General features: G+C 52.8%; 1 protein-coding gene across 1 annotated transcript in view; it reads left to right on the top strand.

Moving 5' to 3' along the window:
* Window positions 1-23,228, top strand: part of hpgd (15-hydroxyprostaglandin dehydrogenase) — a 146,533-nt gene extending 123,305 nt beyond the window's left edge. The window contains exon 7 of the mRNA XM_072515777.1: window positions 15,594-23,228. Within this exon, the coding sequence (XP_072371878.1) occupies window positions 15,594-15,732 (139 nt within the window). The 3' untranslated portion in view covers window positions 15,733-23,228. The remainder of the gene's footprint in view (window positions 1-15,593) is intronic.
* Window positions 23,229-23,739: the final 511 nt, after the last annotated feature.

Genomic DNA, 23,739 nt, shown 5'->3' with positions numbered 1-23,739 from the left:
CAGAGGCCGAGTGGGGAGAAGAGGGCGAGTGGGGAGAAGAGGGCGAGTGGGGAGAAGAGGGCGAGTGGGGAGAAGAGTGCGTGTGGGGAGAAGTGTGCGAGTGGGGAGAAGAGTGTGAGTGGGGAGAAGAGTGCGAGTGGGGAGAAGAGTGCGAGTGGGGAGAAGAGTGCGAGTGGGGAGAAGAGTGCGAGTGGGGAGAAGAGTGCGAGTGGGGAGAAGAGTGCGAGTGGGGAGAAGAGTGCGAGTGGGGAGAAGAGTGTGAGTGGGGAGAAGAGTGTGAGTGGGGAGCAGAGTGTGAGTGAGGAGCAGAGTGTGAGTGGGGAGCAGAGTAAGAGCGGGGAGCAGAGTGGGAGCGGGGAGCAGAGTGGGAGCGGGGAGCAGAGAGCGAGTGGGGAGCAGAGTGGGGAGCAGAGTGGGAGTGGGAGCAGAGTGGGAGTGGGTAGCAGAGTGGGAGTGGGGAGCAGAGTGGGAGTGCGGAGCAGCGTGCGAGTGGGGAGCTGAGTGGGGAGCAGAGTGCGAGTGGGGAGCAGAGTGCGAGTGGGGAGCAGAGTGCGAGTGGGGAGAAGAGTGGGGAGCAGAGTGGGAGTGGGGAGCAGAGTGGGAGTGGGCAGCAGAGTGGGAGTGGGCAGCAGAGTGGGAGTGGGCAGCAGAGTGGGAGTGGGCAGCAGAGTGGGAGTGGGCAGCAGAGTGGAAGTGGGCAGCAGAGTGGATGTGGGCAGCAGAGTGCGAGTGGGCAGCAGGGTGGGAATGGGGAGCAGAGTGCGAATGGGGAGCAGAGTGCGAGTGGGGAGCCGAGGGGGGAGCAGAGTGCGAGTGGGGAGCAGAGTGCGAGTGGGGAGCAGAGTGGGAGTGGGGAGCAGAGTGCGAGTGAAGAGCAGAGTGCGAGTGGGGAGCAGAGTGTGAGTGGGGAGCAGAGTGCGAGTGGGGAGCAGAGTGCGAGTGGGGAGCAGAGTGCGAGTGGGGAGCAGAGTGCGAGTGAAGAGCAGAGTGCGAGTGGGGAGCAGAGTGTGAGTGAAGAGCAGAGTGCGAGTGGGGAGCAGAGTGCGAGTGGGGAGCAGAGTGCGAGTGGGGAGCAGAGTGCGAGTGAGGAGCAGAGTGCGAGTGAGGAGCAGAGTGCGAGTGGGGAGCAGAGTGCGAGTGAGGAACAGAGTGCGAGTGGGGAGCAGAGTGCGAGTGGGGAGCAGAGTGCGAGTGGGGAGCAGAGTGGGAGTGGGGAGAAGAGTGGGAGTGGGGAGAAGAGTGGGAGTGGGGAGCAGAGTGGGAGTGGGCAGCAGAATGGGAGTGGGCAGCAGAGTGGGAGTGGGGAGCAGAGTGGGAGTGGGGAGCAGAGTGGGAGTGGGGAGCAGAGTGGGAGTGGGGAGCAGAGTGGGAGTGGGGAGCAGAGTACGAGTGGGGAGCAGAGTACGAGTGGCGAGCAGAGTACGAGTGGCGAGCAGAGTGCGAGTGGGGAGCAGAGTGCATGTGGGGAGCAGAGTGGGAGTGGGGAGCAGAGTGGGACTCGGAGCAGAGTGGGAGTGGGGAGCAGAGTGCGAGTGGGGAGCAGAGTGCGAGTGGGGAGCAGAGTGCGAGTGGGGAGCAGAGTGCGAGTGGGGAGCAGAGTGGGAGTGGGGAGCAGAGTGGGAGAGGGGAGCAGAGTGGGAGAGGGGAGCAGAGTGGGAGAGGGGAGCAGAGTGGGAGAGGGGAGCAGAGTGGGAGAGGGGAGCAGAGTGGGAGTGGGGAGCAGAGTGGGAGTGGGGAGCAGAGTGGGAGTGGGGAGCAGAGTGGGAGTGGGCAGCAGAGTGGGAGTGGGCAGCAGAGTGGGAGTGGGCAGCAGAGTGGGAGTGGGCAGCAGAGTGGGAGTTGGCAGCAGAGTGCGAGTGGGGAGCAGAGTAGGAGTGGGGAGCAGAGTGGGAGTGGGGAGCAGAGTAGGACAGGGGAGCAGAGTGCGAGTGGGGAGCAGAGTGCGAGTGGGGAGCAGAGTGGGAGGGGGGAGCAGAGTGGGAGGGGGGAGCAGAGTGGGAGGGGGGAGCAGAGTGGGAGGGGGGAGCAGAGTGGGAGCGGGGAGCAGAGTGGGAGCGGGGAGCAGAGTGGGAGCGGGGAGCAGAGTGGGAGCGGGGAGCAGAGTGGGCAGCAGAGTGCGAGTGGGGAGCAGAGTGCGAGTGGGCCGCAGAGTGCGAGTGGGGAGCAGAGTGGGAATGGGGAGCAGAGTGCGAGTGGGCCGCAGAGTGCGAGTGGGCAGCAGAGTGCGAGTGGGGAGCAGAGTGCGAGTGGGGAGCAGAGTGGGAGTGGGGAGCAGAGTGGGAGTGGGGAGCAGAGTGGGAGTGGGGAGCAGAGTGGGAATGGGGAGCAGAGTGGGAATGGGGAGCAGAGTGGGATTGGGGAGCAGAGTGGGTTTGGGGAGCAGAGTGGGATTGGGGAGCAGAGTGCGAGTGGGGAGCAGAGTGCGAGTGGGCCGCAGAGTGCGAGTGGGGAGCAGAGTGGGAGTGGGGAGCAGAGTGGGAGTGGGGAGAAGAGTGGGAGTGGGGAGAAGAGTGTGAGTGGGGAGCAGAGTGGGAGTGGGCAGCAGAATGGGAGTAGGCAGCAGAGTGGGAGTGGGGAGCAGAGTGGGAGTGGGGAGCAGAGTGGGAGTGGGGAGCAGAGTGGGAGTGGCGAGCAGAGTCGGAGTGGGAGCAGAGTGGGAGTGGGGAGAAGAGTGTGAGTGGGGAGCAGAGTGCGAGTGGGGAGCAGAGTGGGAGTGGCGAGCAGAGTGTGAGTGGCGAGCAGAGTCGGAGTGGGAGCAGAGTGGGAGTGGGGAGCAGAGTGGGAGTGGGGAGAAGAGTGTGAGTGGGGAGATGAGTGTGAGTGGGGAGATGAGTGTGAGTGGGGAGAAGAGTGTGAGTAGGGAGCAGAGTGTGAGTGGGGAGCAGAGTGTGAGTGGGGAGCAGAGTGTGAGTGGCGAGCAGTGTACGAGTGGGGAGCAGAGTGGGAGTGGGTAGCAGAGGGCGAGTGGGTAGCAGAGGGCGAGTGGGGAGAAGAGGGCGAGTGGGGAGCAGAGGGCGAGTGGGGAGCAGAGGGCGAGTGGGGAGCAGAGGGCGAGTGGGAAGCAGAGGGCGAGTGGGAAGCAGAGGGCGAGTGGGAAGCAGAGGGCGAGTGGGAAGCAGAGGCCGAGTGGGGAGAAGAGGGCGAGTGGGGAGAAGAGGGCGAGTGGGGAGAAGAGTGCGTGTGGGGAGAAGTGTGCGAGTGGGGAGAAGAGTGCGAGTGGGGAGAAGAGTGCGAGTGGGGAGAAGAGTGCGAGTGGGGAGAAGAGTGCGAGTGGGGAGAAGAGTGTGAGTGGGGAGAAGAGTGTGAGTGGGGAGAAGAGTGCGAGTGGGGAGAAGAGTGCGAGTGGGGAGAAGAGTGCGAGTGGGGAGAAGAGTGCGAGTGGGGAGAAGAGTGCGAGTGGGGAGAAGAGTGCGAGTGGGGAGAAGAGTGCGAGTGGGGAGAAGAGTGTGAGTGGGGAGAAGAGTGTGAGTGGGGAGAAGAGTGTGAGTGGGGAGCAGAGTGTGAGTGGGGAGCAGAGTGTGAGTGAGGAGCAGAGTGTGAGTGGGGAGCAGAGTAAGACCGGGGAGCAGAGTGGGAGCGGGGAGCAGAGTGGGAGTGCGGAGCAGCGTGCGAGTGGGGAGCTGAGTGGGGAGCAGAGTGCGAGTGGGGAGCAGAGTGCGAGTGGGGAGCAGAGTGCGAGTGGGGAGAAGAGTGGGGAGCAGAGTGGGAGTGGGGAGCAGAGTGGGAGTGGGCAGCAGAGTGGGAGTGGGCAGCAGAGTGGGAGTGGGCAGCAGAGTGGGAGTGGGCAGCAGAGTGGGAGTGGGCAGCAGAGTGGGAGTGGGCAGCAGAGTGGATGTGGGCAGCAGAGTGCGAGTGGGCAGCAGGGTGGGAATGGGGAGCAGAGTGCGAATGGGGAGCAGAGTGCGAGTGGGGAGCCGAGTGGGGAGCAGAGTGCGAGTGGGGAGCAGAGTGCGAGTGGGGAGCAGAGTGGGAGTGGGTAGCAGAGGGCGAGTGGGGAGAAGAGGGCGAGTGGGGAGCAGAGGGCGAGTGGGGAGCAGAGGGCGAGTGGGGAGCAGAGGGCGAGTGGGAAGCAGAGGGCGAGTGGGAAGCAGAGGGCGAGTGGGAAGCAGAGGCCGAGTGGGGAGAAGAGGGCGAGTGGGGAGAAAAGGGCGAGTGGGGAGAAGAGGGCGAGTGGGGAGAAGAGTGCGTGTGGGGAGAAGTGTGCGAGTGGGGAGAAGAGTGCGAGTGGGGAGAAGAGTGCGAGTGGGGAGAAGAGTGCGAGTGGGGAGAAGAGTGTGAGTGGGGAGAAGAGTGTGAGTGGGGAGAAGAGTGCGAGTGGGGAGAAGAGTGCGAGTGGGGAGAAGAGTGCGAGTGGGGAGAAGAGTGCGAGTGGGGAGAAGAGTGCGAGTGGGGAGAAGAGTGTGAGTGGGGAGAAGAGTGTGAGTGGGGAGCAGAGTGTGAGTGGGGAGCAGAGTGTGAGTGGGGAGCAGAGTGTGAGTGAGGAGCAGAGTGTGAGTGGGGAGCAGAGTAAGAGCGGGGAGCAGAGTGGGAGCGGGGAGCAGAGTGGGAGCGGGGAGCAGAGAGCGAGTGGGGAGCAGAGTGGGGAGCAGAGTGGGAGTGGGAGCAGAGTGGGAGTGGGTAGCAGAGTGGGAGTGGGGAGCAGAGTGGGAGTGCGGAGCAGCGTGCGAGTGGGGAGCTGAGTGGGGAGCAGAGTGCGAGTGGGGAGCAGAGTGCGAGTGGGGAGCAGAGTGCGAGTGGGGAGAAGAGTGGGGAGCAGAGTGGGAGTGGGGAGCAGAGTGGGAGTGGGCAGCAGAGTGGGAGTGGGCAGCAGAGTGGGAGTGGGCAGCAGAGTGGGAGTGGGCAGCAGAGTGGGAGTGGGCAGCAGAGTGGATGTGGGCAGCAGAGTGCGAGTGGGCAGCAGGGTGGGAATGGGGAGCAGAGTGCGAATGGGGAGCAGAGTGCGAGTGGGGAGCCGAGTGGGGAGCAGAGTGCGAGTGGGGAGCAGAGTGCGAGTGGGGAGCAGAGTGGGAGTGGGGAGCAGAGTGCGAGTGAAGAGCAGAGTGCGAGTGGGGAGCAGAGTGTGAGTGAAGAGCAGAGTGCGAGTGGGGAGCAGAGTGCGAGTGGGGAGCAGAGTGCGAGTGGGGAGCAGAGTGGGAGTGGGGAGCAGAGTGCGAGTGAAGAGCAGAGTGCGAGTGGGGAGCAGAGTGTGAGTGAAGAGCAGAGTGCGAGTGGGGAGCAGAGTGCGAGTGGGGAGCAGAGTGCGAGTGGGGAGCAGAGTGCGAGTGAGGAGCAGAGTGCGAGTGAGGAGCAGAGTGCGAGTGGGGAGCAGAGTGCGAGTGAGGAACAGAGTGCGAGTGAAGAGCAGCGAGCGAGTGAGGAGCAGAGTGCGAGTGGGGAGCAGAGGGCGTGTGGGGAGAAGAGGGCGAGTGGGGAGAAGAGTGGGAGTGCGAGCAGAATGGGAGTGGGCAGCAGAGTGGGAGTGGAGAGAATAGTGCGAGTGGGGAGCAGAGTGGGAGTGGGGAGCAGAGTGGGAGTGGGGAGCAGAGTGCGAGTGGGGAGCAGAGTGCGAGTGGGGAGCAGAGTGCGAGTGGGGAGCAGAGTGCGAGTGGGGAGCAGAGTGGGAGTGGGGAGCAGAGTGGGAGTGGGGAGAAGAGTGGGAGTGGGGAGAAGAGTGGGAGTGGGGAGCAGAGTGGGAGTGGGCAGCAGAATGGGAGTGGGCAGCAGAGTGGGAGTGGGCAGCAGAGTGGGAGTGGGCAGCAGAGTGGGAGTGGGGAGCAGAGTGGGAGTGGGGAGCAGAGTGGGAGTGGGGAGCAGAGTGGGAGTGGGGAGCAGAGTGGGAGTGGGGAGCAGAGTGGGAGTGGGGAGCAGAGTACGAGTGGGGAGCAGAGTACGAGTGGGGAGCAGAGTGCGAGTGGGGAGCAGAGTGCATGTGGGGAGCAGAGTGGGAGTGGGGAGCAGAGTGGGACTCGGAGCAGAGTGGGAGTGGGGAGCAGAGTGCGAGTGGGGAGCAGAGTGCGAGTGGGGAGCAGAGTGCGAGTGGGGAGCAGAGTGGGAGTGGGGAGCAGAGTGGGAGAGGGGAGCAGAGTGGGAGAGGGGAGCAGAGTGGGAGAGGGGAGCAGAGTGGGAGAGGGGAGCAGAGTGGGAGAGGGGAGCAGAGTGGGAGTGGGGAGCAGAGTGGGAGTGGGGAGCAGAGTGGGAGTGGGCAGCAGAGTGGGAGTGGGCAGCAGAGTGGGAGTGGGCAGCAGAGTGGGAGTTGGCAGCAGAGTGCGAGTGGGGAGCAGAGTAGGAGTGGGGAGCAGAGTGGGAGTGGGGAGCAGAGTAGGTCAGGGGAGCAGAGTGCGAGTGGGGAGCAGAGTGCGAGTGGGGAGCAGAGTGCGAGTGGGCAGCAGAGTGGGAGGGGGGAGCAGAGTGGGAGGGGGAGCAGAGTGGGAGGGGGGAGCAGAGTGGGAGCGGGGAGCAGAATGTGAGCGGGGAGCAGAGTGGGAGCGGGGAGCAGAGTGGGAGCGGGGAGCAGAGTGGGAGCGGGGAGCAGAGTGGGCAGCAGAGTGCGAGTGGGGAGCAGAGTGCGAGTGGGCCGCAGAGTGCGAGTGGGGAGCAGAGTGGGAATGGGGAGCAGAGTGCGAGTGGGCCGCAGAGTGCGAGTGGGCAGCAGAGTGCGAGTGGGGAGCAGAGTGCGAGTGGGGAGCAGAGTGGGAGTGGGGAGCAGAGTGGGAGTGGGGAGCAGAGTGGGAGTGGGGAGCAGAGTGGGAATGGGGAGCAGAGTGGGAATGGGGAGCAGAGTGGGAATGGGGAGCAGAGTGGGAATGGGGAGCAGAGTGGGATTGGGGAGCAGAGTGGGATTGGGGAGCAGAGTGGGATTGGGGAGCAGAGTGCGAGTGGGGAGCAGAGTGCGAGTGGGGAGCAGAGTGCGAGTGGGCCGCAGAGTGTGAGTGGGGAGCAGAGTGGGAGTGGGGAGCAGAGTGGGAGTGGGGAGAAGAGTGGGAGTGGGGAGAAGAGTGTGAGTGGGCAGCAGAGTGGGAGTGGGCAGCAGAATGGGAGTGGGCAGCAGAGTGGGAGTGGGGAGCAGAGTGGGAGTGGGGAGCAGAGTGGGAGTGGGGAGCAGAGTGGGAGTGGGGAGCAGAGTACGAGTGGGGAGCAGAGTACGAGTGGCGAGCAGAGTGCGAGTGGGGAGCAGAGTGCATGTGGGGAGCAGAGTGGGAGTGGGGAGCAGAGTGGGACTCGGAGCAGAGTGGGAGTGGGGAGCAGAGTGCGAGTGGGGAGCAGAGTGCGAGTGGGGAGCAGAGTGCGAGTGGGGAGCAGAGTGGGAGTGGGGAGCAGAGTGGGAGAGGGGAGCAGAGTGGGAGAGGGGAGCAGAGTGGGAGAGGGGAGCAGAGTGGGAGAGGGGAGCAGAGTGGGAGTGGGGAGCAGAGTGGGAGTGGGGAGCAGAGTGGGAGTGGGCAGCAGAGTGGGAGTGGGCAGCAGAGTGGGAGTGGGCAGCAGAGTGGGAGTGGGCAGCAGAGTGGGAGTTGGCAGCAGAGTGCGAGTGGGGAGCAGAGTAGGAGTGGGGAGCAGAGTGGGAGTGGGGAGCAGAGTAGGACAGGGGAGCAGAGTGCGAGTGGGGAGCAGAGTGCGAGTGGGGAGCAGAGTGCGAGTGGGCAGCAGAGTGGGAGGGGGGAGCAGAGTGGGAGGGGGGAGCAGAGTGGGAGGGGGGAGCAGAGTGGGAGCGGGGAGCAGAGTGGGAGCGGGGAGCAGAGTGGGAGCGGGGAGCAGAGTGGGAGCGGGGAGCAGAGTGGGAGCGGGGAGCAGAGTGGGAGCGGGGAGCAGAGTGGGAGCGGGGAGCAGAGTGGGCAGCAGAGTGCGAGTGGGGAGCAGAGTGCGAGTGGGCCGCAGAGTGCGAGTGGGGAGCAGAGTGGGAATGGGGAGCAGAGTGCGAGTGGGCCGCAGAGTGCGAGTGGGCCGCAGAGTGCGAGTGGGGAGCAGAGTGCGAGTGGGGAGCAGAGTGCGAGTGGGGAGCAGAGTGGGAGTGGGGAGCAGAGTGGGAGTGGGGAGCAGAGTGGGAGTGGGGAGCAGAGTTGGAATGGGGAGCAGAGTGGGAATGGGGAGCAGAGTGGGATTGGGGAGCAGAGTGGGATTGGGGAGCAGAGTGCGAGTGGGGAGCAGAGTGCGAGTGGGCCGCAGAGTGCGAGTGGGGAGCAGAGTGGGATTGGGGAGCAGAGTGGGATTGGGGAGCAGAGTGGGATTGGGGAGCAGATTGGGAGTGGGGTGCAAAGTGCGGGTGGGCAGCAGAGTGCGAGTGGGGAGCAGAGTGGGAGTGGGGAGCCGAGTGTGAGTGGGGAGAGAGGGAGTGTGAGACGGGTGAGATTATATGGGGAGAATGCATGCTCGAGCAGTGCGTGTCCATCGGTCTGGCTCACTCCAGGTATCCTCCTGACAGTGAGCCGGTGACGCACATCCTCACCCTATTACCGTCGAATACTCATCTTTATTTATTACTTTTTCTCTTTTTACTCGGTCAATTGTTTCTTATCATACTTTTTTTCATGTTTAATATTATGCCAAACTCTTACCTTCCTAAATTTTGTTCGGCGGCCCCTTGACTTTTAAAAAAAATATTTTTATTCTCCACCTTTTTCACATTTTCTCCTAATTTTACACCCACCAACAATAAACAATAATCAGTAACAAATATGTCAATCCCCATAACAATAACCACAATCTCATCCTCCCACTAAACCCTAAACATTAGCCCACATGTTCACATAAACAAATGACAAAAAGGAATCAGGAATCACCCATAGTCACCCATTGTATTAGTGAGAGGCAGCACGGTTTTGTGAAGGGGAGGTCGTGTCTCACAAACTTGATAGAGTTTTTCGAAGAGGTCACAAAGATTATTGATGCAGGTAGGGCAGTGGATGTTGTCTATGTGGACTTCAGTAAGGCCTTTGACAAGGTCCCTCATGGTAGACTGGTACAAAAGGTGAAGTCACACGGGATCAGGGGTGAACTGTCAAGGTGGATACAGAACTGGCTAGGTCATAGAAGGCAGAGAGTAGCAATGGAAGGGTGCTTTTCTGAATGGAGGTCTGTGACTGGTGGTGTTCCACAGGGATCAGTGCTGGGACCTTTGCTGTTCGTAGTATATATAAATGATTTGGAGGAAAATGTAACTGGTCTGATTCGTAAGTTTGCAGATGACACAAAGGTTGGTGGAATTGCGGATAGCGATGAGGACTGTCAGAGGATACAGCAGGATTTAGATTGTTTGGAGACTTGGGCGGAGAGATGGCAAATGGAGTTTAATCCGGACAAATGTGAGGTAATGCATTTTAGAAGGTCTAATGCAGGTAGGGAATATACAGTGAATGGTAGAACCCTCAAGAGTATTGACAGTCAGAGAGATCTAGATGTACAGGTCCACAGGTCATTGAAAGGGGCAACACAGGTGGAGAAGGTAGTCAAGAAGGCATAAGGCATGCTTGCCTTCATTGACCGGGGCATTGAGTATAAGAATTGGCAAGTCATGTTGCAGCTGTATAGAACCTTATACCTTGTATAGAACGCTTGGAGTATAGTGGTCAATTCTGGTCGCCACACTACCAGAAGGATGTGGAGGCTTTAGAGAGGGTGCAGAAGAGATTTACCAGGATGTTGCCTGGTATGGAGGGCATTAGCTGTGAGGAGCGGTTGAATAAACTTGGTTTGTTCTCACTGGAACGACGGAGGTTGAGGGGAGACCTGATAGAGGTCTACAAAATTATGAGGGGCATAGACAGAGTGGATAGTCAGAGGCTTTTTCCCAGGGTAGAGGGGTCAATTACTAGGGGGCATAGGTTTAAGGTGCGAGGGGCAAGATTTAGAGGAGATGTTCGAAGCAAGTTTTTTTACACAGAGGGTAGTGGGTGCCTGGAACTCGCTGCCGGAGGAGGTGGTGGAAGCAGGGACGAAAGTGACGTTTAAGGGCATCTTGACAAATACATGAATCGGGTGGGAATAGAGGGATACGGATCCAAGTGTAGAAGGTTTTAGTTTCAACGGGCAGCATGGTCGGCACGGGCTTGGAGGGCCGAAGAGCCTGTCCCTGTGCTGTACTTTGCTTTGTTCTTCTTTGTTTACCATTAACACATACAGTCCCCCTCCCCCAACCCTCCCAACCACCCCCCCTCCACCCAACTAATGTTCGATGTGATCCAGTTCTTGAAAGTGCATAATGAATAATGCCCATGAATTGTAGAACCCCGCCATCCTTCACCTCAGTTCAAACTTAACCTTCTCAAGAGTCAAGAATTCCATCAGGTCCCCCCGCCACGCCAGGGCACAGGGTGGAGAGGTTGCTCTCCAACCTATCAGGATCCGCCTTCGGGCGATCAACGAGGCGAAGGCTACAACATCTGCCTCCGCACTCGTTTCCAACCCCAGCTAGTCCAACACCCCGAACGTGGCCTCCCAAGGGCCCGGGTCCAGTTTCACGTGCACCACTTTAGAGATTATCCTAAAAACCTCCTTCCAGTAATCCTCTAGCTTTGGACAGGACCAAAACATATGAAAGTGATTAACGCCCCCCCCCCCCCCCCTCCCCCACGCAACATTCACACACATTTTCTACTCGTTCAAAGAATCGGCTCATCCTCGCCCTCGTGAGATGTGCTCTGTATACCGCCTTCAGCTGTATCAGCCCCAACCTCGCGCACGAGGTGGAGGCATTTACTCTCCGGAGCACCTCACACCAGAACCCCTCCTCCATATCCTCTCCCAACTCTTCCTCCCACTTTGCTTTGATCCCTTCCAGTGGTGCCTTCTCCTCTTCCAAAATAGTTACCTAAACCGCCAACACTACCTGGGTGGGAGGAGTCTCTGATAATGCTGCCTTCCTGAGGCTACGGGAGGTGTATACAGAATCAATGTGCATGTGGTAAGCTTGTGTGATGTGTTCGGCTGAGTTCACCACACTCTGTAGTTTCTTGTGATCTTGGGCCGAGCAGTTGCCATACCAAGCTGTAATGCAGCCAGATAGAATGCTATCTATGGCACATCTGTAGAAGTTTGTGAGAGTCGATGCAGACATGCTGAATTTTTTTAGCTTCCGTAGGTCACCTGAGGAAGGAGCAGCGCTCCGAAAGCTAGTGACATCGAAACAAACCTGTTGGACTTTAACCTGGTGTTGTAAGACTTCGTACTGTAGGAAATAGAGACGTTGTTGGGCTTTCTTGACTATTGCATCAACGTGAGTGGACCAGGACAGACTGTTGGTGATGATGACCCCCAGGAACGTAAAGCTATCGACCATCTCCGCTTCAGAGCCTTCTTACCCACCTTATCAACCTGTCTTTCTGTCTTCAGAGATTTTTGGTCATGCACACCATTGTCCCTTTGACCCTCCGAGGGTCCAACCATTCATTGTATATTCCATTGCCTTGACAGTCCTCTGGAAATGCATTACCTCACACTTTTGATGGTTAAATTCCATTTGCCACTCTTCTGCCCAGCTAACCAGCCCGTCTATATTGCCCTGTAATCCAAGGCCTTGCTCCTCACTATTTACCACAACACCACATCTGCCATTTGAAATTTGACTCTGCTTTGTTTATCATTAAAGTCAAACAAACCAACATCATTCTTCACCAGGCTCTAAAGCATTCCCATGGACTCCTTTTTAAATATATTGTGGAACTGTCTACTGTTGTTTAAGTTTGATCAGTGAAACTTTGGTGCTCATACTGATTGCAGAGGGGGTGGGGGGGGGGGGGGGGGGGGGGGAAGAATTGCGGGAAGATAGGAAATGGTGCATACAGCAACAACAGCGTGCATTTATGTAGCACATTTAATGTGAGAGTGCCCCATGGTGGTTCAGGGCAGCACGGTAGCATTGTGGATAGCACAATTGCTTCACAGCTCCAGGGTCCCAGGTTCGATTCCGGCTTAGGTCTCTGTCTGTGCGGAGTCTGCACATCCTCCCAGTGTGTGCGTGGGTTTCCTCCGGGTGCTCCGGTTTCCTCCCACAGTCCAAAGATGTGCGGGTTATGTGGATTGGTCATGATAAATTGCCCTTAGTGTCCAAAATTGCCCTTAGTGTTGGGTGGGGTTACTGGGTTATGGGGATAGGGTGGAGGTGCTGAACTTGGGTACAGTGCTCTTTCCAAGAGCACCAACGGTGCAGACTCGATGGGCCGAATGGCCTCCTTCGGCACAGTAAATTCTATGATAATCTATGACAAGAGCTTGTTCAGACAAGATTTGACACCAAACCATAAATTAGGACAAATGACCAAAAGAGATGGTCAAAGATTTTAAAGGAGCCTCTTAAAGGATGAAAGAGAGGTGGAGTGTTTTAACAAAGGAAAAACATAGCTGAAGGCAAGGCTGTCAATGGTGAGGCGAAGGAAACTGGTGAAGGACAGGAGGCCGGAACTGGAGGAATAGAGTTATCAGATGGTTAGGGAGCCTTGTGGTGTTCTTTGTGTTGCTAAATTCAGGATTGTTGGTGTAGTGTTCACAAAGACCACAAATAGCTTTTAAATTGAACAATGCTATATATTTATTGACACTATTTAATTGGATTCAACACATACAACATATAATCTACACTCATCTACTACTAATCTCTGCACTATTACATCAACTATGATCTGCACGCACTCACACTATCTTTCCTTCCGTCTGTACTCCAGCTTTCTCCTCAACCTCTCACCCACAAGGCTTAGCATCAATGCCTTATATAGTTGTGCATCTATATAGCTCCCTCTAGTGGTTAATTTAAGCATAACATTAACCCTTGCAGTTCTTTACACTTATGATAATGTCACAGACCTGAGGAGGGATTTGAACACAATTTAAAGTTGAGGCATTGCAGGACCAGGAGCCTATCTAAATCGGCGAACGCCAGGGTGATGGTTGAACGGGATTTGATGGAGGGAAGGTGACAGAGTTCTGGAAGAGCTGAGGCTTGAAAATGGGAGGCTGGCCACACAGGGATTGGTATGGCATGCACCTATATTCAATTTCCTTACCTCAACGAGCGCCAAAACAGCCAGTGATCATATCTGAGCATGAAGTCACACCATTCAGTTTTATAACAACGCTACTGTGTGGTATTGACTTTGGCTTGGTTCTGTGATGATTCCATTTGACAAATTAGGTTCAAGTTAGGTTCATGCTGTGAAAAAACAACGCAACACCTGGAATTGAAGGCAACCTTAACAGGTTACTCCACTCAATGGATTTTCATTGTGGCCAATGAAGGTAAAACAAGCATGCATTGTGTTGGATTAACAATGTGCAAGCCTGACCTAATGTGGCTTAATGTAGATTCCAGTAAGCGTAACTCAGCAACTGCACCTTAATTCATTTACTCAAGGAATACAAGCCGAGTCTATGCAACATAACTTAACCCTTTTAGCCCCAGTTTCCTTCCAGTAAAGCTGTATGGCACATCCTTCAAATATTTCCATCTTGGGGTACAGACTGAACACAGTGGGGACATTATATTACTGCAGTATAACTTTTGTATTCCAACCACTTTATGATAAGCATCAACATTCTATTTTGATATTTTGTTTAAAAAAGCAGCCCCCCCCCCCCCCAATAGTTTCAATATTTCAATCTTTCGCAAATTAGTTTACACAGTCACCGACATTTTTGAAATTCCGTGAACTGAAACGTACAGATGAGGCAGGCCAATCAGCCCATCTAACCCATGCTTCTATGGAAACACTGACATCCAAATTCCATTGACTCTAGTTTGCGCTTCTGTTAGCCGACTTGCAAGAAGTGTTTGTGTGAAGACATTGATTAAGTTCCAAAGACTAGCAATCTAGACACTGAGATTAACAATCGCAAGGAGCTTCACGCTGGCCTGAGGATTTGAATTCAGTTTCATTCGAAGGAAATTTGGAACTAAGAAGTTGGTGCCGGTAAATCTGACTAGCTATTGGATTAGTCATAAAAACCTAAATGCTTCGCTACTTTAGGTAAACCTGGTATCCTGACTAGATCTGGCCCATGTGTGATTTCAATACCTATTTACTGAAGTGGTCTAGATACTTTGTTACATCAAAACAATAATAATAATAATAACTGCTTATTGTCACAAGTAGGCTTCAATGAAGTTACTGTGAAAACCCCCTAGTCGCCACATTCCGGCGCCTGTTTGGGGAGACTGGTACGGAATTGAACCCGCGCTGCTGGCATTGTTCTGCATTACAAGCCAGCTGTTTAGCCCACTGTGCTGAACCAGCCCCTAAAACGTTACAAAGAACACATTTCCACCAATGCAACCAGCTTCTCAGGGTGTCAAGACATACAAACATACATATGAACATATGGAGTAACATATAGCACACACGTGAACTAGGAGTAGGCCACTCGGCCGCTAGAGTCTGCTCTGCCATTCAATAAGATCATGGCTGCTCTGATTGTAACCTCAACTCCACATTCCTGCACACCCCCAATAACCTTTCACCCCCTTGTTAATCCAGAATCTATCTACCGTTGTCTTAAAAATATTCAAAGACTCTGCTTCCACTGCTTTTTGAGGAAGAGAGTTCAAGAGACTCGCAGCCCTCTGAGAGAATGAATTTCTCCTCATCTCTGTTTTAAATGAGTGACCCCTTATTTTCCAACAGTCACCACCTAGTTCTAACTTCTCCGACAAGAGGAAACGTCCTCTCCGCATCCACCCTGTCAATGAACCCCGGGATCTTAAAGGTTTCAATTAAGTTGCCTCGAGTAGATAACAACCTAGCCTCTCCAACCTTTCCTCATAATACAACCCACCCATGCTAGGTAGTAGTACAATAAACCTTCTCTGAGCTGCTTCTAACACATTTGCACCTTTCTTTAAATAACGAGACCAATAATGTACACAACACCTCAGATGTGGTCTCACCAATGCCCTGTCCAACTGAAGCATAACCTCCCTACCTTAATAATCAGTCCCCTTCGCAACAAACAAAACATTCTATTGGCTTCCCTCACTACTTGCTGCACCTGCATACTAGCCTTTTGCGATTAATGCACCCAGATCCCTCTGTACCTCAGAACTCTGGAATCTCTCACCATTTCGAGCTCCAGTTGATCCCCAATGTCTCATCCTTTTGTGTGTATATGTGTGTGTGTGTGTGTGTGAGTATGGGATGGGGGGGGGGGGGGGGGTTGCAAACTTGATATGGAAAAGGTACTGCCTGAATTCCCTTAAGGACTTCAGCTCTAATTATACCATAAGACATAGGAGCTGAATTAGGCCATTCGGCCCTTGAGTCTGCTCCGCCATTCAGTGAGATCATGACGAATTTGATGTGACAATCCTCAACTTCACTTTCCCGCCTTATCCCCATAATCTTTGATTCCTTTACTGATTAAAAATGTGTCTATCTCCGCCATGAACGTAAAGACCCAGCCTCTGCAGCCCGCCACGGTACAAAGAATTCCACAGATTCTCTTGTTCCTTATTTCCCCCACCAGAGGAAGCAGTTTCTCTGTACCTACCTTATCAAATCCTTTCAGCATTGTTACACACTACAATCAGGTCACTCCTCCGTTCTCTTGTCCATGAAGAGATGCCCCTGTGGAGGTATTTGTGAATATATTTACGTGGAAATAGAGTTTCCAAAATAAAATAGAAATATTGCCGTTTGCAGACCATCGTTAATCGTTCAGGGATTGATGAAAATACTTCAAGAGAAAGAGCTGAACGGAGCGGTAATGAAGATAACCAAGTCACAGGGGATCCACTTCGAGGTCTACGAGACGACGTTGGTACAGCCAGAAGTGAAATAAAGCGTGTACTATCAGTGCTGCCTCAGTCTTGCCAACAGTGCATTTCTCAAATTATCCTGCCTCTGTGTTTAGTGGACGAGCGCTTGAGTGAAAACGACACAGCTCCATTGCATTGAAAATGTGGCTTGCAAAAATTCTGATTGGCTGCAGGTTGCTCGTTTTCCAGATGACTCTCTGCCATGGGTCTGCCTGAAATATTTTAACCTTTTCTTCTTTAAATCGTTTAATTTAATTACACTTTCAGAATCAAAAAGGCCTGGGGCGTGAAATAATTGTGGATTCCATTCCACAAATTGTAGTTTAAACGAACAATGAGGAGCTTGAACTCGCAATGCTTCTTTTCCAATTGCCAAGATTTTATTTATGCTCAAGGGAACTCCTGAACCTCTCATACCTCCATAATCCACTTATCTGGACCGTGCTTCCTATTTATCCTGGTATTAATCAGTAAAACTTGATGGGTTTTTATTTGGTGTGTGTGTTTTGAGTAGCTTAAAGCAATGGCGCATCATATACATGGTGTCCACGGCCCCAAGGCATACATGCCAAATGATCCCTTTAATACATAACAGATAAAAGTCTGTAATATCAGTCAATAGTATTTTATTTTTCAATTTGTTACCCAGAGGTAGTTTTTTTTTCCTTCGATGTTGCCAGATGTTTTCAGTTTTCTGGGCTGAACTGCAACCACTACAAAATGGTGGGTTGGGGTCAGGACAGATGCTGAACACTTGGGGCGGTATTTTCCAGTCACACCTGCCCAGAGACTGGAAATTCACACACGAAGTCAATGGACCTTTGAATGGTCAATCAAATTTTCTATCCTGCCAGTGATGATTCCCACGGCGAGTGAGACCGGAAAATCTACCCCTTGAAATCCGACCCCAAACCCCTACTTCTAGGTTACACTGAGGTGGGACAAGGGGTAGATAGCCAATCATCTCCCGGGAGGTGGGCTATCCATTTAAATATTTTAATGAGGCTGGCAGTGTTGACAAATCCAGGCTTGGTTGGTTGGGTTTCCCAGTCCTCCAGCACACCTGCCAGCTCAAGGGAGGCAAGGACATCTTCAGCAAGAAAGAAAATGCTTTTACAGCACTGCTTGTGGGCCAGGAGAAACAGGAATACTCCTCTGGGTCATGGATCAGGCTTGGCTGTTCCAGAGTCCTCCCTGCCTGCCTGTAAGTTAAAACAGCCAATGAGACGGACCTCCGAGCAGGTAAACCTGTCAATGACAAAAGGCACGTTGCCAGGCTTTCCATTGGAATCTCTGTACCAATCCCAATTAATATCCAGACCTATCTTTCTATGCATAGATATGTCTTTACCCATTCTTTTAGTGCAGGCACAATGAGCCCAAATGATGTCCTTATAGGCCTCATGATTCCTTATGATGGCAATCATTTTTTTTAATTCAATTAGTTCATGTGGGCATTGCTGGCTAGACCACCCCTAATTGCCCTCGAGAAGGTGATGGTGAGCTTCATTCTTGAACCGCAGCGGTCCCTGTGGTGTCGGTGCACCTACCATGCTATTAGGAAGGGGAGTATGAAGCATCATCAACTTCAGGTTCTCACACTTCCAGGCAGGGTGAGGGTGACGGGCGGGGGGGGGGAACATCAGGGCGGGATTCTCCGACCCCCCGCCGGGCCGGAGAATCGCCGGGGGGCGGCATGAATCCCGCCCCCGCCGGCTGACGAATTCTCCGGCGCCTGGGTTTTGGCGGGGCGGGAATCGCGCCGGTCGGCAGCCGCTGGCAGAGGCCTCCCGGCCATTCTCCGGCCCGCGATGGGCCAAGCGGCCGCCCGTTTTAGGCCAGTCCCGCCGTCGTAAATTAGGCCTGGTACTTACCGGCGGGACCTGGCTCTGCAGGCAGCCTCGGGGAGGTGTGGAGGGATCTGGCCCCGGGGGGTGCCCCCACGGTGACCTGGCCCGCGATCGGGGCCCACCGATCCGCGGGCGGGCCTGTGCCGTGGGGCACTCTTTCCCTCCGCACCGGCTGCTGTGGACCTCCGCCATGGCCAGTGCGGAGACAAAACTCCTGTGGATGCGCTGGGATGATGCCAGCACACGCTGGCCAGCGGAGGCCCTTCGCCGCCGGTTGGCAGGGCGCCAACCCCAACTGCCACGGTGCCAACCCTGCCGGCGCCGGCCTAGCCCCTGAAGGCGTGGAGGATTCCGCACCTTCCGGGCGGCCCGACGCCGGAAAGGATCACGCCACTCCTCGGCGCTGGGAACGCCCGCCGCGCCGGGTAGGGGAGAATCGAACTTTAACAGGGAATCAAAATTCCATAGGGAGACATGAGCTTTAACTTAACATGAAATCTTCAGGGAAATGAAAATCTCTTGTATGTATGTATATAGTAACAAAGTAGAATTTCCCCCCATGGGTGACACTGGCAACTATTTATTGCCCATATGTCATTGCCTTGAGAACATCAAGAGTCAACATAAGAGTGGGACTGGAGTCACATATACGCCAGACCATCCCTGAAAGAAGATGATGAGCTGATTAGGTTTTTACAACAAATGAGTACTCTTCATAATTTTATCCAGATCTAAACCAGAAATTAATTAACTAAATTTCTTAGCATTATCGTAGTAGCGATTAACACAAAGAAACATGACTGTTCCAATCCCAATCTGCCTTATCATGTCTCCCTGAGCAGCCTGTTCTATACATTCACCACCCTATGTACTTCCATGTAATTCCATGGCAGTCTCCAGTGACTCACCTAACTGAGCTTAAGTCGTGAGTGTTAGGACATCATGAACAAGTGTACCTGGCGCATTGCATGTTTTCCAGCATAGATTGTTGGAGAAAAAGGCAGAAACCTTTCAATAAGGCCAAACTCTCTTTTCTGAGACTGAAAGGCTTCACCAAACCACCAAGGATAATCTTCATCGTTCTCTGCTCCATTAAAACTCTAATATTGGGAATTGAAGCTGAGATCTTCTTGGCCTCCATGGAGCCTAGTGGTAATGTCACTGAGCAGCACGTTGGCACAGTGGTGAGCACTGCTGCCCCACAGCTCCAGGGACCCTGGTTCGATTCCGGCCTTGGGTGACTGTCCGTGTGGTGTTTGAACTTTCTCCGCGTGTCTGCATGGTTTCCTCCAGGTTCTCTGATTTCAAAGACGTGCAGATTAGGTGGGATTGGCCATGCTAAATTGCCCCTTAGTGTCCAAAGATATGCAGATTAGATGATAGGGTGGGGAAGTGGCCCAAGGTACGGTGCCAAGTAGATATATTAAATCCTACCGGATAAATGGGGATTTGATACTCAATTAATAAATCTGACTAAAACACGCCACTCATTAACAATGTGCATGAAACTACTAGATTGCTGCAGAAACTACTTTTTTTCTTTTTTTAAAAATAAATTTAGAGTACCCAATTCATTTTTCCAATTAAGGGGCAATTTAGCGTGGTCAATCCACCTACCCTGCACATTTTTGGGTTGTGGGCCCAAAATCCACGCAAACAAGGGGAGATTGTGCAAACTCCACATGGGCAGTTACCCAGAGCCGGGATCGGACTTGGGACCCCAGTGCCGTGAGGCAGCAGTGCTAACCACAGCGCCACCGTGTTGCCCGACCCATCTGCTTAAATGATGTATTTTAGGGAAGGAAATCTGCCATCCTTATCTGGCCTGGCCTAAATGTGATTCCGGGCTCACAGCAAAGTGATTGACCCTTAACTGCTCTCTGGAATGCCCTAGCAAGACACTCAGTTGTATCAAACCAATACAGAAAACCTGCACCAGATAGTCTAAAGCTGTCCAAGAAGCTTGCCACCCACTCGGTAGGAATTACAATGCTCACGCCCCATGGGCAAATGAAAAAGAATGACCAACTAAACCCTATGATAGTTAAAATCAACTATATTCCAAATCCTCACCTGCTATTGCCATGTGTTAGATCCCATGTGTTTAGAAGTTTAGCATCTGTCCTGACCTTACCCACGGATCTTTTGATACATCAGTGGACAAGAATTCATTGAATCCTCCTGAACTGCAAAACGTGCTAGAAAACAAAGCGAAGGAAGGGGTGGGGGGGAGAAGGATTTTTTTGTCACTGTAGCAAAATTCCACTGGATTTCACTTTCTTCGACCTTCCTGCTGTAACTGCAGAACCTCTGAGAAAATGGCAAAACACTGATCTCACTGAGCTGAGCTTGTCCTCGGCCCAGTGCAGGGATTTGCCAGGCTCCTATTTGGAGTTGCTTGGGGGGACTACGAGTATCCCCCACAAAGTCACAGTGCACAGAGTCTCTCGAAGAACTCTGGGAGAGGTTTAATAAGGATATAGGGAGTCCACACCAAGTAAAAGAAACAAAGTTTTACTTCCACAAATGATATATACGCTACCCAGTAGCTCCCTACTGGGTTCCTCTCTGGTCAGTGACTTACTGGCCGACCTTATGTACAGTGGGTAATTGAGGTGCCCCGTCATGAGCGGGGGAGTTTGTACTCGCAAGGAGCACTGGGAAGACAAGCATTCCCACCCCATAGGTCCCTTGTGGAATACTACAAGAAGGATCCACGTTGAAGAAGGAAAATGTTTCCTGGTGTGATCTGGAGGAACAATCCAGCTCATACATCCACTGCCCCCCCCCCCCCCCCCCCCCCCCCCCCCCCCCCCCCCCCGGCCTTTCAACAATAAGGAAACAAAAGTACTGGATCCATTAGTAATGATTACTAATGGTCATGAAACTCCTGGATTGTCATAAAAGCCCACCTGGTTAACTGATGTATTTTAGGGAAGTAAATCTGCCGTCCTTATCTGGCCTGGCCTACATGTGACTCCAGGCTCACAGTAAAGTGATTGACTCTTAACTGCCTCTCCTATCCCTGGGCACTGTTCAGGTTTGATCTTGTTGTGGGAAAAATCAACCACTTCAAGAGTCAGACTTGCTGTGCTCAGATAAATGCAGTTTTATTGTTACACGAAGCTTCGGGAGAAAGCGTACGTACCCCGCGGTACAGTAGCCAGCCTTTCTCCCGGTTTGAATGGCAGTCATTCATTTTATACTTTGGGTTCACAATGAGCCCAGATACAAAACAATTATCCCCTTGTTATCTTTAAACAGCCACTTCGGGTTCACAATGAGCCCAGATACAAAACAATTATCACCTTGTTATCTTTAAACATTTTATAGATTGTACATTGCTATTTGTAAGCATTTTGCCATTTACACATGGCCACAGTCAAAGAGGTTTAACAGGTTACAGGCAGCAGCAGGAAGGTAGTATTGATTGTCCCTTTGTTTTAGGAAATGGCCCAAACATTCGTATTAGCATATCATTGTGTACACCTTGGCTGAAGTCAGCTTTATTCAAGTGGTGTCCCGCATTTATGTATTTCTTAATCTTCCTGTCTGGCTGCCTTTGTCCTGGATTGTTCCTATCTGTCCTACTGGCACCCCGCTGGACTCCAGGCATCAGTTATGTCTGCTTTATTCTCTGTGTCTCCATCTTGTGTGTCAGGTAGCCATCTTCTGTGCCAAGTGCCCTTTTGAACCATTTCCCACTTCAATCTGATGAGGGAAAACTACCACTGCTCAATTAGGCCTCAGGCTAGGATTAGCATCATACAACTCCATCTGTATGTTTAAAGAGGACCCCCACCTTGCCTCCTGGAATGTCAAATTCATTGTGGTCAGATTGAGAAGGGAATGGAATGGGAAAGTAACCCACTTCCCACTCAATTCCAAATGGTCTCTCCTCCCTCTGCCTGTTTTACGTTAGGCAGGCAAACCTAAAATCAAGGTTTGGGGTTTTTTAAAACATCCTATATCGAGGGTGGAATATGTTACCTTTACACATTTCAAAGTGCAATATCTTTTTTTTTTCTTGTTACTCAGTTTAAAAGCCATTATCACTTTCGGACCAAAGATTATTGAGGTTAATCTGTTATTGAAAGCTGCTGAGAATAATTTAAAGCAATGATACAATGTGTATATATGTACGGGAGTGGTCTTGACACTTTGAAAGATGGACCAAGTGGCGCATGCATTAAAATTACTCCTGCTGGCACCTCCTACGTGCCCCTGTGCTTCGTACATGGGTGAAATGCAGCTGTATCACACATTAGAGCTCACTGACTCAGTCAGACCCAGTGAATGGTCTGGTACGCACTCCATACTCAAGCTGTGGACTTGTGAAATATTCTATAGGTTCACAGGCCCTCCATTTTCCAGGCGACCATCACCTGTCCAGCAATTTGGTCCACTTTGGTCCAGGCGACTATCGGCTGTTCAGCAATTTGATCCACTCCCCCTCTCTCTTCATCCAGCACCCTTGCCTCACTGGGACTGCGTCAGTGCCAGTCACCCACTTTGTGATTCCTGCTCCATCGGAACTGGTGATGGGGCAGGAAGGAAAGTTACCACTTGCTGCAGATTCAGTGTTTTTTCTTAGATTGGTGTGACTAGGGACTGAGACATTTTACTCCCCCAGTGACTTCAGAGTGACCTGCGAGGGCTCGACAAGGTAAATGCTGAATCGCTGGTTGGAGTGTCTGGACCATGGGGATGTAGTCTCGGGATAAGGGGTTAGCTATTTTGAACTGGGATGAGGTGAGATTTCTTCACTCAGAGGATTGTGTGTCTTTGATATTCTCTGTCCTAGTGGGCTGGAGATGCTCAGTCCTCGAGCATATTCCAGACCGAGATAGACAGCTGTTCAGCTTTGGGTAATTATGGAATATGGGAATCAGCGGAAAATTAAGATCAAAGGTAATCTCGGAAGTTATTGAATGGTGGCACAGCCTCAAGGTGCCATATAGCCGACTTTTGCTCCTATTCCTCACGTTCATTGTCACATCCGATCCCTTCAACTTTCCTGTTGGGGAGCTTAGGTTCAAATCTCCCCCCCTGTTCTACATTCATGTGGTAAGGTGCACTAAAACTTTCCATGCACTTTTCAGGAATGATGAGGGGCTGGGATGTTAAACACTTGACAACTTTGAGGTGCCAAAACTCAGCCTTCCATAAGACCATAAGACATAGGAGCAGAATTAGGCCACTCAGCCCATCGAGTCTGCTCCGCCATTCAATCATGGCTGATATTTCCTCATCCCCATTCTCCTGCCTTCTCCCCATAACCCCTGAACCCCTTATTAATCAAGAACCTATCTATCTCTGCCTTAAAGACACTCAGTGAATTGGCCTCCACAGCCTTCTGCGGCAAAGAGTTCCACAGATTCACCACCCTCTGGCTGAAGAAGTTCCTCCTCATCCCTGTTTTAAAGGATCGTCCCGAATATCATCATTCTATTTGTGTTATAAAAAAAAAACTAAACTTACCCAAACAGGTGCCGGAATGTGGCGACTAGGGGCTTTTCACAGTAACTTCATACTTGTGACAAAATAAAGATTATTATTATTATTATTATTAAAGTCCAAAGTGTTTTCTTTGCAATAAGATTGTACGATCTCAACCGTTGTCATTTGTATTGATCATTGAGAATTATTAAATAAACTTGTTCTGGCTACATTGTTGTCATGGATCTGAATTTCTGACTCCCAGTACCTCTGGAGGGATCAAAACGGGGCTTAAAACAGAGATACACGAGAGCGAGATTTGGGCAGAGTGGGGTTATAAAGGGGGAGAGAGGGACAAGGTTCAGGAGAAAGGTGTACAGATGGTGCCAATCACTGGGGCCTGGGGCCAGGGAAGTTTGGAGTCCATTGGCCCAGCAGCTTGTCATTCTGGATGGTCAGTGCCCAAAGCAGCCAATCTGGTGTGTCGACCATTCTGATTGACAGGCTGCTCGACCATTGGTTGCTATTGTTCCAGTAAGATGTACCAGATTCCCCCAATCCCTCCTTTTTTTGCCTGCCTAGTTGTGGACTTCTGTTAGGGTGTCCCGTGGCTGGAACCTGGAGGCTGCTGGAGTGAAAGGTAAGTGCCTCTTTCACAAAGCACGAAGATGTTATCGGCGAGGGTATCCCGACCGGTTCGTGGGGGTGTATAGTGTTGCCTTGTTTTGGTATGAGGAGACA

Source organism: Scyliorhinus torazame, chromosome 9 (assembly GCF_047496885.1).
Source record: "Scyliorhinus torazame isolate Kashiwa2021f chromosome 9, sScyTor2.1, whole genome shotgun sequence".
NCBI classification, from domain to species: Eukaryota; Metazoa; Chordata; class Chondrichthyes; order Carcharhiniformes; family Scyliorhinidae; genus Scyliorhinus; species Scyliorhinus torazame.
The sequence above is the reverse complement of the archived record's forward strand: the minus strand, read 5'-3'. Positions and strand labels throughout refer to the sequence as shown.